The sequence below is a fragment of the Ictalurus punctatus genome, chromosome 17 (assembly GCF_001660625.3).
Source record: "Ictalurus punctatus breed USDA103 chromosome 17, Coco_2.0, whole genome shotgun sequence".
In the NCBI taxonomy this organism is placed as follows: Eukaryota; Metazoa; Chordata; class Actinopteri; order Siluriformes; family Ictaluridae; genus Ictalurus; species Ictalurus punctatus.
In genome coordinates, this window is record NC_030432.2 from 17,993,802 (window position 1) to 18,011,606 (window position 17,805).

The 17,805-nt window shown below is 37.6% G+C and overlaps 1 protein-coding gene across 3 annotated transcripts; it reads right to left on the minus strand.

Moving 5' to 3' along the window:
* Positions 1-1,804: 1,804 nt before the first annotated feature.
* Positions 1,805-17,474, minus strand: rxrga (retinoid x receptor, gamma a). 3 transcript variants are annotated; one of them, XM_017491589.3, is made up of 12 exons: positions 17,317-17,463; positions 17,117-17,211; positions 12,966-13,103; positions 10,659-10,852; positions 9,255-9,378; positions 8,873-9,052; positions 7,957-8,117; positions 5,839-5,968; positions 5,490-5,622; positions 4,628-4,719; positions 4,044-4,149; positions 1,805-2,197 (listed from the first exon to the last, which is right to left on the minus strand). In XM_017491589.3, exons 3-12 carry the CDS (start codon positions 12,988-12,990, stop codon positions 2,050-2,052), a joined length of 1,293 nt encoding a protein of 430 aa, XP_017347078.2. In that variant the 5' UTR covers positions 12,991-13,103; positions 17,117-17,211; positions 17,317-17,463; the 3' UTR covers positions 1,805-2,049. The 3 variants fall into 3 exon arrangements, with proteins under 3 accessions (XP_017347078.2, XP_017347077.2, XP_017347076.2); XM_017491588.3 differs by lacking the exon at positions 17,117-17,211 and having other exon boundaries at positions 17,317-17,471; XM_017491587.3 differs by lacking the exons at positions 12,966-13,103; positions 17,117-17,211 and having other exon boundaries at positions 17,317-17,474.
* Positions 17,475-17,805: the final 331 nt, after the last annotated feature.

Sequence of the window (17,805 nt, forward strand, 5' to 3'; positions counted from 1 at the left end):
TGGGATAGCGCAGTATCCACAGTGTCCAGAGGTTCCATACTGCAGAATCTCAGCGGACGCAGCAGATCATTCGTGTATTTCTCACCTACCGTTTTATAAATACTGAGAATTTGGACATACTGCTGCTTTGGCGTACTGCTTTTTGCATACTCTGTAGTAGGATAGTAGGGATATTCGTACACAGTCAGTCAGTCAGTCAGTCAGTCAGTCAGGAAACTGAAGCTAAAAAGAGATCTACAACATGACAACGATACAAAACATATCTTAAAATCCACAATGAACTACTTCAAGAAAGGCCTGCCTTTAACCTCACTGAAAATATTTAAGTAGATATTAGCATGCTATGCATACAAGATGGTCCAAGACTCAGAACTGGAAGTCTTCTGCTAGGAACTCAGTAAAATGCAATAGAAAGTCTCCTAATGAGGTACAAAAGTGTTTGCAAGCTGTGATATCTGGGAGAAGGGAGACGTTACTAATGAGTACTGACTTATTAAGTGTGTCTAAACCTTTGCACATGCCACAATTCCTATTTTATTGTTTTTTCCCTATTTTTTAAAATACAAAATATATATAAATTGTGCAATAATATTAGAGAAAAAAAGTGTGTGAAGTGTTTGCCTTGTGGTCAAGAGATGCCGAGTGTTGCCTTTGCCTCTGTTTTAACTAATCTCAGAAAAATATCATATTTCATTTTTGTCTCATTCTATTTCTCCTAAGGACTCATTATATTGACAAAAAGTGAAAGTAGATGAGGGTATGTTAATATCCTTATTGGTGTCATTAACCAATATGTATAAAACAGTTGCCTAAATGAAACATTGTTTTTTGTGTTTCTCAAATGACACAGCTTTATAATGATGTAATAGTATTTTTTACTGGTGCAATAAAAAGAGTGCGTGTGAAGAATAAAAGTACATGTGAGGGAAGACATCCGCTTTGTGGGATATTGCCTTTGCTGAGGTAATGTCTTTCTAATGAAAATGTGGTGCGTCACACCAAGGAGCACATTGTTCTGATTATTAAAACCGTCTGTTATAGTTATGAGCTTCAACACAGCCAAATACTGCAGTCCAGACATGTGGCTACTGTCTACTGTTTCCCTTTGTTTACTTAAACACATGTTCAACTGCTCGGTCAGTCTATCAGTCTGATGAACACGAGACACATCTGTTAAGGCATGGGTTTCCAATCTTATCCAGAAAGGGATTTTTGCTTAAAGAACATTTAAAGAAGCCATATTAAGCAATTAAGCAAAAGGCAATTTATCTATTAAAAACATTTGAAATAATGAATATTGCACGCATTGAATAGCTACAAACTGACAGAAATGTTACTTCTACAGAAATGTTACGATGAAGATGAAATTACATTATGTTGTATGCAGACACACCGTGCACACACACACACACACACACCTAGGGACAATTTTGAGAAGCCAGTCCACCTACTGGCATTTGTTGAAAAGTGGCAGAACACCAGAGAACCCAGTGGAAACCCATGAAAACATGTGAAACTCCATACATACAGTAACCCGAGCATAACAATCTGAAGTTAATTTCAGGTGACCTTTTTATTTCATCTGTGGGGAAAAAATATACTGTGTCCAAAAAGGTGGTGGTGGTGTTTTTTTTAAATCACTGTTTCTCTAAAATTTAAACCACTAATGAAAAAAAAGAGAAAAATATCTGATCTTAGCCATCACATCCTTTGAACGTGGAAATATGGCTTTAAAAACATGGCAAGAAAAAAATTAAAAACAAAGAAAACAGTCCTCAATACTTATACAGAAAATGCTGGATAATGCTATTTTAAATTGTTTTTATTCTTTTTACATAACATTACAAAATACATGTTGGCAGTTTACACAATTTCACAGTGAACAGAATCACTCTGTACTACATCGGTGGCGAAATCTATGTACAAAATTAACATTAATACTTGGCTTTTTGGTTAATAACAATTAAAATGTCCTTTGTTTAAAATGTAGTATAAAAGAAGATCAGGGAAAAGAGGTGGATATTTACAAGGTAAAGGGCATGATTAGCATCACGTGATTTGATGTGGAGCTTCCAGCATCTCCATGAGGAACGTGTCTATTGGAGTATCACCGATGAGCTTAAAGAAGAAAAGATGCTCGAGACACTTGAGGCCGATGGAGCGAAGAGCAGGAAGACGCAGCAGGAGCTTCGCAAACCTGCAGCAAATAGTACAGATACAGCAAGGTATATATTATATATATATATAGATATATATATAGATATAGTATGTGTTTATCAGGAAACAAAACCACAATTTCTCAAGTTGTAATACTTAGTATTAGTAACAACGTTTCATCATTTTTTACTAATATAAAGGTAAACTGTTTATCCCTATTTTCTGAAAGAGGTAGGAACAGTAAAAGTGATATTTATTTACTTGATTTTACTTATTTACTTACCTATTTAATTAGTTACTTATGAATAATTTATTACTTATTACTTACCTATTTAATCAGCTACTTATTTATTTGGCCAGGTTTTTGTTGAATTTGTTTTGTTTCTTTGTTTTTTGTCTCATTATTGTGTCATCGTTAACTCATTATTTATACATACGCATATTTATATACATGTATTTTATGTATATTTCTGTACACATATTTATAGCTGAAGAAATGACGAAATATGGAGAGTAAAACAATGGATATGTTATTTTAATAAGCAATGCTTACTCTTTATTTCATTTATAATGCTAAATTACTCCTAGTATACTTTCAAACTATCTGTGCGGCTGTAATATATGAATATCCCTCTGGGATGAATAAAGTGATCAATCAATCAAACTGCAAGGCCAATTCTACTGATTTCACTATACATTTAAGACATTTGGGTTTAAGTTCAAAAGATGAACATGAGATGAATTTCAGCTTTCATTTCCTTCCATATTTACATCTAGATGTAAGGTGCCAACTTAAAACATGGCACCTTTGGTGGCAGACCACCCAATTTTTAGGTGATCAAAAGTATAGGAACAGAATTTAAAGTGAATTAAAGTCATCACCAGACTGCTACATTTTTCTTTGTGAGGCTTTTTCAGGCTTTGTACCGTAGCCTGTTTCAGTTGTTGTTTGTTTTGGGGGGTTTCTCCCTTCAGTCTCCTCTTCAGGAGGTGAAATGCATGCTCAATTGGGTTACGGTCTGGTGACTCGGCCAGTCTAAAATCTTCCACTTTTCCCATCCACTGTTTTAAGTTGTTTAACACATCTAGATGTAAACAGGAGGAAATGAAAGCTGAAATTCTTTTGATCTCAAACCCAAATGTATAGTGAAAACAATAGAATTGGCCTTGATGTTCCAATACTTTCAGAGGGGACTCTATCTATTTATCTGTCTGATTAAAAAATGACCATAACAATTAACAGTCAAATCAAACAAAACAAAAGGTGTGAAAACAGGATATTCAGCTGGTTTCTCAGCAGTAAATTACTGTATGTATTCTTAATCAATAATCGTCAACTGATAATCATCCACTAGACATAAATGACTACATACATAAAGTTCACCACCTTATTCAGGATATTATGGACTCCACTGACGTCCTTCGCTCTCATCACTACACACCTACTCATATTACTGTACTTATGGAACAATATAAGCTTCAACTGATTACATGTGTAATCGATTGTAAGGGGTTAAATAAACCAGGGAAAGAGATCAAACACACTTCTGTGTCTGCGAATAGCAGTTTAACACACTGTCTGCAGTTCAAACAAACCCTCCCGCGCATAAATACTTCATAGACGTGTTGTCATCTACTTTGAAGTTTAGAATAACAGACTTATTTTTTGAGGGGCAAAAGCTCATTTTTCTCAAACACACACACACACACACACACACACACACACACCCATGCACAATCAAATGCAAAATGATAAAAGATTATCAATGCTAAAAATGCACAAATTTTAAAAACCATGCTTTTTGAGTTTAGAAATGTACATTATTATTACTATTATTATTATTATTATTATTATTATTATTAATGCCAGTGGATATGAGTCTCACCTGCCTGGCTGGTCTGGATATTTGTGCTTGGTGTATGACTCCAGTGAGGCGTAAACTTTTTCCCTCAGTGCCTCTACCTCAGATGGACTGGACAAACCTTTGGCATCTACGGACAGATTCAGCATTTCAGCAAAGTCAACAAAACATGTAGCCTCCTACGCTACATATATATTAGCATTCCTGATGAAAATGTAAATGTGCTCCAGATTCTTACACACAATTATATTAAAATCTTGTCATAGGTGTAAGATTACTTTCACAGGTTTACAGGCATCATGGTGGTCAGCATGGGTTGTGACATAAACACAGGCAAAATGTATGCAAATATTCCAATTATCAAAGTAATCATACTTAAGTGTTCATATGGTAATTATTTTCTATTGATCAGATTATTAAACAGAATATTGAATTAATTCAATCAAATATATAATTTTATTCAGGCAGATTTACTGTGGGTTTATTCTGATTTAGGTGTGAAAAGGGTTTTTATTTTTATTATTATGTTTTGTGCCATTAATCCGATTAGTAAAAGATTATTAAGTTGAATGTAACAGAGTTTAGAGTTGTTTAGGTTAAAGTGCCACCTGGGTTGAAGAGAACGATGGCTCTGAGGCAGCCGAGCTCCGTCTTGTCCATCTGCATGTCCTTCATTTTAGACACCAGCTCAGAAAGAACCCTGCAGATACAGCAATCAGATCAGACTCTGGAGAGATCGGACACTACAAGTGCTCAAACACATCAGACATTAGAGGGATTAGACAATGGAGTTGAGACACAGACACTAGACAGATTAGACACCAGAGCACAAACGCATCAGACACTAGAGAGATTAGACACTATAGACCAGACACTTGAGAAATCAGACATTAGATATCCATTATTAGAAAAAATGGACATAGGAGTTCAGACATTAGAGAGATCAGTTACTAGAAAATCCAGACTTTTAAGATCAGACATGAGACACTAGAGATCAGATGCGAGAAATCAGATGCAAGAGATCAGACAATATAAATCAGAGACCAGAGAAATCAGACATCAAATATTAGAGAAATTGGACCAACATTAGAGATCAGCTAGTAGAAAGATCAAGCACTAAAATCAGACACAATGGATCAGATACAAGAGGGAACAGATGTTATAGATTAGACACTAGAAAGATCGGACACTGGAGGTCAGACAGTATTTCTTATTTACTAGAGGAGTCATAGACAAGATATCTGTCTAAAATAGAGAGATTAGACACCAGAAAATAAAAAGATGTTAGAAATCAAACAGCAATCACTCCAGATACTATACACTGGACACAATTGGGCCTTAGAGACATCAGACACAAGTAACTGTAAAGTAGACAGATTAGACAGTAGATAGATTATTATAGGGTATTAGAGATCGGACAGATTATAGGGTATTAGAGATCGGACAATAGTGTATGTTTGTAGATCAGACCTGTCAAAGATGGACCCCACTCCTGCAGTGTGTGCACTGTTGCGGTGGACATGCAGGCCTGTGCCTAACACAATGCCATCCTTCACCGACACAGAGCGATGAGAGAACGATGCGATGAGCAGCTCGTTCCAGCCTGGATACACACACACACACACACACACACACACACACACACACACACACACACACACACACAAACTTAGCAATGGAGCAGAGCGAGGAGGACAGTTAAATGTGTTGGTACACACTAGGGGTGAGGTACCTAACAAGTTTGTCCTTAACCATGTGACCTAATGTTCACCTAACAATGTCGTCCCCGTGTTAATGTGGACACAAGGAGTTTACTGACCTGCTCGCAGGAGGATGACCTGGTCATCCAGAGGTAGCTGAGAGAAGTGCGGGATGAGTTTTGCCCACTCCACCAGGGTGAACAGCTGTTTATCAGCTGCCTGGCAGATGTTGGTTACGGGGTCATTTGTCTATCAGAAACCAGAGAACGTTCTCATCAGAAACACGTGACAAATAACCAAAGTCTAGATCATCCTTCTCTACATTTAATATCCTAACTGTTTACTGGAGGTCTGCGGCACAGAAGGGCCCTCGGTGAAGAAATGAGACCGTACACTGCACAAACTGCCATCTTAGTAAGTGCAAATATAATTAGCCAAATATAAGATTATTAAACCTATTCCTAGATTATTTTTTTACTCATTTCAAGCTTTACATTTTCTCGTTCTTTTGACAGATCATTTTGTTTCTTTTTATAAATAAATGCTTAAAATGAGCTAAATTATCTGCCAATAGAACAAGACTATTTCAAGCTTAAAATTAATAAAAATGTTTTAGGTAAAAATGAAATTAGCAGAAATTTGTTAGGCTTTTAGTAATCTTATATTTGGTTTACTGTAATACAGTATTTCAATAGAAAAGACTAGATAAATGTAACTAAATTCAAGATATTTTCACTTACTAAGATGTCATTTTTTGCAGTGTAGCCTGTTAGTAAGCTTACTAAAGTGTCTAACTTAACATATTGTGTGCGTGTGTGCGCGTGTGTGTGAGGTGAAGTGCTGATTTTAATGTTAATATATTTTATGTGAATGTAAGAGAATTTTGTGCTCAGCAAAAATGATATCCTAGCACATAAAAATATCTTGAAGATATTCAAATTCAACTAACATTCCTCTTTATTAGATTGTTTCTAGACAAATCTATGATTATTGAGCCTATTGATAGATAGTTTTACTCATTTCATGCTTGAAACGGTCTTATTCTATTGCCAGATGTTTTTGCTTATTTCAAGTGTTTATTCCTGGAAAGACGCAAAATGATCTGCCCATAGAATAAGACGACTTTAAGCTTGAAATTAGGAAATACGTCTGGAAGTAGCCATACTGATCTGATATTTACTATATAATAACATTTATAAATGTATGTTTATAAATTTTTATTTAAACATTAATCATTTATAAATGTTTAATTTATATCCAGAATTGATATATTTCTGTAAAGCTGCTTTGTGACCATTTGTGTCCATCGTTAAATAATAACAAATATTATAAAAAATGAAATAAGAAATAGGAGGAGTGCGTCTCAATCAGCTCACTCGCTCGTGAATCTGTATATCGTGTACACAAGTTCGGGCTCTGGTAAGGACCCTGGTTCACTACACATTGGGACACTGATGACAATTTCTAGGGACATGACTACGTACTCGCCTTGTAAATCTCACATCACCACTGGCATTTATCAACCACAGGCAGGACTGATAAATGTCTGACATTATAACCTTTATATATTATAATCATTCTAATCTCACGTGTGTCTGTCATGGTACTTTAAGCAGGATCGTAAAAAATAATTAAACACTTAAAAGTCATCATTAGATTCAAACAAGTTGAACCTGTATATAGAACATCAAGTAAAGTAAATAAACCTAACATAAGTAAATCATTTGAGAGCTACAACAAAATGACGAAGACGAAGTACTGAGACGAAGGCTGAGAGTTTGTCCATCTTTTTTTTTTTTTTTGAGTTGAGATGCTTCAGAAAATGAAATCATTTTCAGTAAGGGAACATATTGTGCATCGATGATCCCTGGTTTTTGCAGTGCATTGTGGGATTTTTTTGGGGTGTGAATATTCCAGTGCACTGGAAGGATTTTGTGATTGAGACTGCCCTTAAAATGGCCGACTTCCTGATCAATGACTTCAATGACTACTGAACTAGGGAGCTGATTGAAATGCATCCTTAGATAACTTTGTTCAAGATTTTACTTGCGAAGATATTTTTTGCAGAGTGTGACAAAGCATTTTGGATGTACTGTATACGAGAGCATTTCGAATGATATGAAAGTTTACTTAATGAATGAGAGTGAATTTTATGTTTAGCAGATGTGACACAAAAATGTGCCTGTGTGTAAAGTCTATGTATACGGAGTGAACTAGGTGTCGAGTTGTTTTCTTACTGAGGTGTCTGCATTAGTCTGGATGTAGGTGTCTGTTTTTGGCTCCACGGATAATTCGGCATCTAAAATCTTCTCCACTGGCATTTCTTCGTTTAAACCGCTGCTGGAATCAACCTCGTTGTCATTTTTATCTCGACCCCGTTGCCTTTCTTCCTGCACAGCTACACACACACACACACACATTTGTCTTAATATCGTTGTGTGGACCTTCCCCTGACATTAAAAAAAAAGTTTTCCAATTCAATGTCCCCACAAGGTCAAAACAATCAGACATTCCCATCCTCATGGGGACGACAGAGGGAAAGAGACAGTTACCAATGGGACATTTTGTTTCAAATATTTACTCTTAGGTAGAAAAAATATAAACATCACGTCTGTAATGGAAATATGTTAACTTCAACAAAATACACAAGTGTAATGCTGGAGTGAGTACTGGTGTTTTTCACTTGGCAAAAACTTCTGGGTCGTGGGGAACCTGGAGCCTATCCCAGGGGGCATGGGGCACAAGGCGGGGTACACCCTGGACAGGGTGCCAATCCATCACAGGCCACAATCACATACACATTCATACACTATGGACACTTTGGACATGCCAATCAGCCTACCATGCATGTCTTTGGTCTGGGAGAGGAAACCAGAGTACCCAGAGGAAACCCCAACAGCATGGGAAGAACATGCAAACTCCACACACAGGGCAGTGGCAGGAATCAAACCCCCAACCCTGGAGGTGTGAGGCGAACATTCTAACCACTAAGCCCCCGTGAGCCCTTGGGATTGCATTTAAATAAGGTTTTTGAAAATCACAAATAAAATGAAATGTTACTTTATCAATTGTTATCACATGAAGCCAGGTTTGAAGGAAGATTTTTAAGTAAAAGTCCTCAGACTGTTGCCCAGATGTCTGAAGAGGCCTCACCTTCCCTCTTCATTCCCATTGCCAGGCATTTCTGATAGCGGCAGTACTGACAGCGGTTTCTCTGCCGCTTATCTATTAAACACTCCTTACAGTCCCGGCATGTGTATGTCAGGTCTTTCCGGATAGTTCTCTTGAAGAAGCCCTTGCAGCCTTCACAGCTGTATACTCCATAGTGTTTACCTGGAAAGAGTCACATCTTATGAGAAAAAAGGAATATAATATCACTCAAACTCACTCTGAAATCCCACGAGTATATTGTAAGCCCAATGCTAGTCACTGGAATCATTTATATCTACACTGGCAACAAAATTCAAATTTCACCTAGCTTCCGCTACCATCATGGGGATGGATATAATGATGTAATATGCACAGCAGATTTTACCAGAAGATCGATCTCCACATATGGAGCACAGGTGTTTGGACAGAGAGCCTGGACTAATGCACTGATAACTGCTACTGATGTTAGCAGGAGGTTTAACATCTCTTGAGGCATCCAGGGTGTTCATCTAGGGGGAACAGTGAAATGGCAAAGTAATTACAGGAACATAGTTCATGATTACTGGTCTAGAGTAGGTGTGTTAAACATATGACCCTCTGGCCAGGACACCCAACCAACCCACACACCCACATCCAACCAACCGACACAACCACACACCCAACCAACCCACACTCCCGCACACCTAACCAACTCACACACCCACACACCAAACCAATCCACACACCCACATCCAACCAACTCACACACCCACACACCCAACCAACTCACACACCCAACCAACCCACACACCCCACACACCCAACCAACCTACCCACCCAACCAACCCACACACCCCACCAACCCACACACCCGCACACACAACCAACCCACACAACCACGCACCCAACCAACCCACACACCCAACTAACTCCCACACCCCCAACCAACCCAAATACCCAACAAACTCACACACCCAATGAACCCACACACCCAACCAACCCACACACCCAACTAACTCCCACACCCCCAACCAACCCACATACCCAACAAAACTCACACACCCAATGAACCCACACCCCCACACACCCAACCAACCCACACACCCAACCAACCCACACACCCAACCAACTCACACACCCACACACCCAACCAACCCACACACCCAACCAACTCACACACCCAACCAACTAACACATCCACACACCCAACCAACCCACAAACCCAGCCAACCTACACACCCACAAACCCACACCCAACCCACACCCACACATCCAACCAACCCACACCCCAACCAACCCACACAAACATTATTATTATTAGTAGTAACAAATTGTAGTCTGTTCATATATTTTCTAGGTGATATAACAATTGTGCACTGAAAATGTACTTTTCAGTTAAATGCTAATAAAGAGCAATTGTTGATATGTTATTGATTTACTAAACTGATTTTTTGTTTGGGTGACCTACTTGACACCCCGGATTTAGAGTTTCCAATACATAACGGTAATCACTCCTGGAGTTCCCCATGCCCTGAACATTTGAGTGTTTTCCTGCTTTAACAGACCCATGTCAAAGAAGACATTAAAATGATCTGTTTTATCATATGTGTTACAGACAAGAATACAAAAACATGCAGAGCAGGCAAGTCATTGTGTAACTCTGTTCTGAACCAGTAGAGGGTAGCAAAAGAACTAGTCTAGAAGTGTAGACTACTACACATTTCAAAATGCATAAAACCTATTCATGAAGATGTAAGAAAGTGTAAAATGGGTAAAAGCTGTCTGTATGTCCTGTGGGATTTGTGGGTACCTGAGGATTGAAGCCCATGTTAGGTGTGCTAGTCAGGGATGAAGTGGTTGAGCTCAATGATGAGGAGGAGGTGATGACAGCGTAGGGTGATGCAATACTGCTTATGACCGAAGGATGGAGGTGTGTTACCATGGAGCCGATGGGTGCATGGGAGGATGGCCTCAGGTGACTGTTGTCAACCTGTACTGAAGAACCTGCAATCAGAAAACACACACACACACAAAGAGAGAGAGAGAGCGTAAGAGAGAGAGAGAGTATGAGAGAGAGAGCGTAAGAGAGAGAGTGGTCAGTGCGCTAAGTCCTTAGTTCTTTGATGATTCATTAAATGGTGAGTGATTTATTGTGTCTGCAAAAGGAAAAGGCATAATACAAGCACAGTGCCCTCCACTAATATTGGCACCCTTGGTAAATATGAGCAAAGTAAGTTGTGAAAAATTGTCTCGTTATTGTTTAACCTTTTGATCTTTTGTTAAAAAAAAAAAAATACTCTGCTCTCATGGATATCAAGCAATTGAAAACAAAACACAGGTTTATCAAAAATATTTAAATATAGGTGTGCAGCAATTATTGGCACCCTTTTAGTCAGTACTTTGTGCTACCTCCCTTTGCCAAGATAACAGCTCTGAGACTTCTCCTATAATGCCTGATGAAGTTAGAGAATACATGGCAAGGGATCTGAGACCATTCCTCCATACAGATTCTCTCCAGATCCTTCACATTTCGAGGTCCATGCTGGTGGTCTCTCCTCTTCAGTTCACCCCACAGGTTTTCTATGGGTTTCAAGTCAAGGAACTGGGATGGTCATGGCAGGACCTTGATTTTGTGGTCAGTAAACCATTTTTGTGTTGATTTTGATGTATGTTTTGGATCATTGTCCCACTGGAAGATCCAACCATGGCCCATTTTAAGATTTCTGGAAGAGACAGCCAGGTTTTCATTTAATACCTGTTGACATTTGATAGAGTCTATGATGCCATGTATCCTAACCAAATGTCCAGGTCCTCTGGCAGAAAAACAGCCCCAAAACATTAAAGAGCCAGCATCATATTTAACTGTGGGCATGAGGTACTTTTCCATATGTCTACCTCTGTGTGCGTCAAAATCACCTCTCGTGTTTATTACCAAAAAGATTTATTTTGGTTTCTTATGACCGTAGAACCCGATCCCATTTGAAGTTCCAGTAGTGTCTGGCAAACTGAAGATGCTTGTTTGTTTTTTGGATGAGAGTAGAGGCTTTTTTCTTGAAACCCTTCCAAACAACTTGTGATGTAGGTGACTTCAGATTGTAGTTTTGGAGACTTTCTGACCCCAAGACGCAACTAACTTCTGCAATTCTCCAGCTGTGATCCTTGGAGATTTTTTAGCCACTGTTGAGACAATATAGACACACGTTCTCTTCCAGGTTGATTCATAACATTTCCAGTAGACTGTAACTTCTTAATTATTGCCCTAATGGTGGAAACGGGCATTTTCAATGCTTGTGCTATTTTCTTATCGCCACTTCCTATTTTGTGAAGCTCAACAACCTTTTGCCTCACATCACAGCTATATTCCTTGGTCTCACCCATTGTTATGAATGACTAAGGGAATTTGGCCTATGTGTTACCTCATATTTATACCCCTGAGAAACAGTAAGTCATGGTTGAAAAATTTCCTGTTCCTAGTCACCCAGGTGTACTAAACGAAATGTAAAATATTAGTGGGAATATACTTCAAACATATTTTTCTCATATAAATTCATAGTGGTGGCAATAATTGTTGCACACATATATTTAGCCTTTTTTTTTTTTTTTTGATAAACCTGTGTTGTGTTTGTAATTGTTTGATATCCATGAGAGCAGAGTAATTTAGTGAATTTGAATAAAAGATCAAAAGGTTCAACAATAAAGACAAGTTTTCACAGGCTTCTTTGCTCATATTTACCAAGGGTGCCAATATTAGTCGAGGGTACTGTACACCAGATACTGTCCAATCAGAATCCATTTAGAAGAAGGATAGATTGTTCTGCACAGAAATTAGTCTTATAATTACATTTATATTTACTCTTATGGCAACTAACAAATGCTCTTTCTTGTCTATACTTGAAAAATGAATCATTTGAATCTATGACACCACCAAGAGACAGGAAAGCCCTCTCAAACACAAGATGCATTTAAGTGCTTATTAAAGAGACTTTTATAAGGTTTTCATCTGCATTTGAAGATTCAGCTCACATATAACACATGGGTTTGTTCTCAAAAGTGACAGCAAATGGCATGCATTTTCAGGAATATACAGCAACTAGGTCTTGTTATACAGTATATTCACATTTAGGTGATGAGATGCCATCCATGAAGCCTGCCAGACATGCACTGATCTGAGTAGCAGAGTCTCTGATTGTGGGAAGGCAAGGATGATTGTCTCATCTGGGTGTCATCTGATAGGAAAAGCCATGTGAAGACATTGCTACACCAAGAGAACAGGTGTAGAGGGAAAAGAAAAGAGGAGCAAGCCTGAGACACAAGTAGAAAGTCTGCCTAGAGTATATTTATATATTATATTTTTATATATTAACAGGTGTGTGTATTAGATGTATGTATCATTAGGTAACGAGTCATATTACACCTAGACCGATGTCAATTTAGTTAGACAAAAAAACAAAAAAACAAAATTAAAACAAAATCTAAGATAAAACAAAGGCAATCTGAGTAAACACAAAATACAGTTTTGAAATGAAAATGTTATTTATTGAAGCAAAAAAGTTCTCCAATACAAACTGGGACTGTGAAACTTTATTTAGCCCCGTAGTTACTAATTCCCAAAATCAATAAATCTGCATTCATAATGGGGTTCAGCAACCAGGCCGAATGACTGCAAACCCTGTTTGTTCAAATCAACACTTAAATAGAACTTTTTCAACAGCATGAATTTGGTTAAAAGTCTTACCAATTAACACATTATGCCAAAATTGAAAGAAATTCCAGAAATGTTGAAGAAGAAGGTGATTGAAACACATCAGTCTGGGATGGATTACAAAACTATTTCCGAGGCTCTGGGACTCCAAAGAACCACAGTGAGAGCCGTTATCTCCAAATGAAAAAACTCGGCACAGTAGTGAATCTTCCCAGAAGTGACTGACACTGGGCAAAAATAGCATCCATGGAAGAGTGGAGAGGTGAAAACCACTGCTAACCCAGAAGAACATTAAGGCTCGTCTGAATTTTAACAAAACACACCTCGATGATCCTCAAACCTTTTGGGAGAATGTTCTGTGGATTGATGAGTTGAAAGTGGGACTGTTTGGAAGACAGGGGTCCCGTTACAGCTGACGTAACCAAACACAGAATTCCACAAAAGAACATTATACCTACAGTCAAGCATGGTGGTGGAAGTGTGATGGTGTGGGGATGCTTTGCTGCTTCAGGGCCTGGCCAACTTACAATAATTGAGGAAAACATGAATTCTGCTCTCTGCCAGAAAATCCTAAAGGAGAATGTCTAATCTTCAGTCTGTAAATTGAAACTCAAGCGCAACTTGATCATTTCATGATCCAAAGCATAGGAGTAAATCCTAATCCTAGAAGGAAGTGAAAGACTTATCTCCAGTTATCAGAAGAGTTTGGATGCAGTTATTGCTGCTAAAGGTGGCACAACCATCTTTTAACTTTAAGGGGGCAATTAGTTTTTCACATGGGTGATAGGTGCTGGATAACCTATTTTTGCTTCAATAAAATTTTAAAAAATAAAATAAAAACTGTATTGTGTGTTTACTCAGGTTGCCTTTGTTTTATGTTGTATTTTGTTTGAAGATCTAAAACGATTTAGTATGAGATATACACAAAAACAGATACTTTTTCACAGCACTGTATGTTTTCAATTTCTTATGTCTTTTATTACTTATTTTATAAGCATTGCAAAATGCAAAAGTGTAAAGTGCTGAATATACACTTGTGAATCAAATGTGTGCATTCTTGGATTTTTTTCTGAGACCTTTTGTAATAATAGTACATAGAACAACAATTAGCAATAAGAATGCAGAGAGACAAGGTCATATGGGTTCTACAAGCTATTACTGAACAGAAAAAGGGTTGATAGTGTCACAGTTCACACAGTGCATCCAATCCAAATACCCAGAGATAAGACCGTAGTGTCCCTGCATCCAATCAGAAGACACAGAGGTCAATGAGTGTCAGCAGTAGAATGTCACATCCAGCAAATTAGAACGAAAATAGAAGCATAATGTCTGTCAATTATGTTTGTATCCTTTGCAAATCTCCTTTAACCTCATGTGACCAAATGTGACCTCTGAGAGCTTTTATTTTATTGTTTGTACATTCTTTATATGGACATTTTCTTGAGAAACCTTTTAATGCATTTAGATAATGATTGTGTGTGCGCGCGCGTGTGTGTGTGTGTGTGTGTGAGTGAGTGAGTGTGTGGCAGCATCAGCATCTTCTCTGCTAGTGTATCTTCACTAAAGCAACCTGCATGCCTAAATAATAAACTTCATTAGAACATGTTGAAATATTCAGTATCTCAGATAGACATGATTCATGACCCTGGAATTACTTTCTTCAGAGCGATAGTTCTGAAGTCTGTTAATTTTAGTGCTAAAGTCAGGAATACCATTACTGTGCTTCACTATAGCTGTTGTATGTAAACTGAAAAAATTACATCAGTAAAAAAGAAAATTACAGATATAATCACATATTTAGTATTTCTTATTGTGAGAAATACTGAATTTGCTTCAGTGAAACATATATATGATTACTAAGCCTTTTCAAGACTTTAAATTAGCTTGTCATAAATTGTCAGATCATTTTGCCCAAAGAACAAGAATAATTTCAAGCTTTGAAATGAGTAGCAGTGTCTAGAAATAGGCGTAATAATCTCGTATTTCTTTTATCATAATCTCATATTGGGAAACATTAGATAAATCTGCTTATATTGAAGATTTTTGTCATGCTAGTCACCTGAGACCTGATTTAGCTGATAAAGTCTTTAATCAGTCGCATTCCCCAAACTCACCACCAGAGGTCCCTGTGTTCCAAAATCTAAAAACTATCCACTCTCGATCATAACTTAGTTGACTCATCTGTTTGTAATTATCACAGGCCCAAGTCTTGTAGTATTTCAAGCTTGTCACTTTGTTGGACCTTTATCTTTTGGATTACAATTCCTTGCCATTTTGTCAGATAATTCGTCAGGGATTTTGGCCTGGTTCCTCAATCTGAATTTTGGATTGTATGTCAATGAACCACGCGCACTTGGACCCTCTCTCACATTCTGAAGTATCATTGTTCCGTACAATGACTTTGGCACAAAATATACAACAGTGTCCATCTGCTGTCCTGTAAGTCTAACAGCAGTCCTACAGAGTTTGATGTTTTCCCTGCTCTGAAAACCCTAATTAATGACAAGCCACTTTAAATTAAAGCGTGTTTAAAAAATAAAAATAAAAATTCAGTCTGAGAGAGCATAATCAGCAATGTAGCAATGTGGAATGTGCAGTGTGGGGTACGTTATTTAATGTAATTTCATTTAATTCAATGTCTTAGCGCCAAAGCACTACCAAACATGGTTTCACTAAATCACAAAGTTATTATTTTTTGCCAAAATATTCCTTTAAAATTGTATTCCAAAATCAGTGAGTATTTATGAATGGCTTACATTAACATTCCCAAGAATTTGAGAGTAAATGGTCTTGTAATGACAGTAATGATGTTCAGCATTTGACCGATTCCATTACTTCACATTATAATACTTCATATTATTATTTTTTAAATATAATTTTCTGTGTGACTCTAAGACTTGGTCCTCCCAGCATGTCCTCAGTTCAGTGATTATGTGATCATCTGCATCCTGTGGGAAGCTGACACCCCTGCAAAGCTCTAGATATTTACTTGATGTATAAAAATATTATAAAGCATCATTAATAGTAATGTTTTTATTATTTATAACCAGGACATCGGTTATAGAGCCAGTGCTCAGCTGTGGATCTTCATGTCTCTGATACTTTACCCAAGGCTTTTTGGACATGACTGTTTAATTCAACTTATTGAATTCAATTATATAAGAATTATTCAGCACTAAAAGCAAAATCTGCATTATTTTGTCAATCTTAAATTTGCATATACAATATTAATATCAGTGTTTGCTGTAGTAATGTCAGTGCAGACCAGAAGTAAACAACTATTATTGTTTTTTAGTAGAAATACTGTATGTAGGAGTCAACCAGTACATATTATTATCATATAAACATTTAGATTACAGTACACAGTGATGCAATCAAGCCCTGATCTTTGATACTGCTGACTGATATTTCAACAAATGTCCTTAAATGTTTTAAATGCCCCACATATACAGATACTGCTGTGAAATCCTTCCATGAAGACCCCTTAAACAAACAGTTTCAGGCCATAAATTTGTGAAGAGCAATAAAAGTGCCAACCCTTGACCCTGACTGAGAGGCAGAATCACCTGCACGCTTCAGCACGGCCACTACACGTGACACAAGTACACAAACGAGCCAAGTGTGCTGGATTTATGGCCGTCTGGTCCAAAGTGCACTCCAACTATCCAGACAGCAAATAAAGTAACATACAATTAAGACAAACCAAAAAGACAAATCGATACAGTCAGTGAGTTCATGGAGAAATATAAGCACATTAAACACTTACTCAGATGAAGGTATTCAGTATGATCCATTTGGTAGCCAGGGTGGAATTGGAGTCCTGTTTAAGTCTCTGGTGGTTGTGTGTCTCCCTCCTGCTGAGGATTCGCTGCTGCTGCTCTCACACACGCGCGCGCGCGCGCGCGCACACACACACACACACACACACACACACACACAGAGCACAGTGAGGAGGGGGGCCACTCTAGGGAGGTCCTTGACAGACGCAGACACACACACACACACACACACACACACACACAGAGTGGATTACTGATTAACAAAACAACTACTGTTCAACTAATATTCACTCACATACTAATTTGCATATAAAAGAATACATGGTGAATGGTGATGAGCACAAACAAACAAACAAACAAACACGCAGATAATTAAATGGCACATGGATAAATGAATAGATATACAAATTATTTTTTAATAGAATGACAAATTATTAATTTAATAATTAATTAATTCAAATGAAATGGTGAATGAA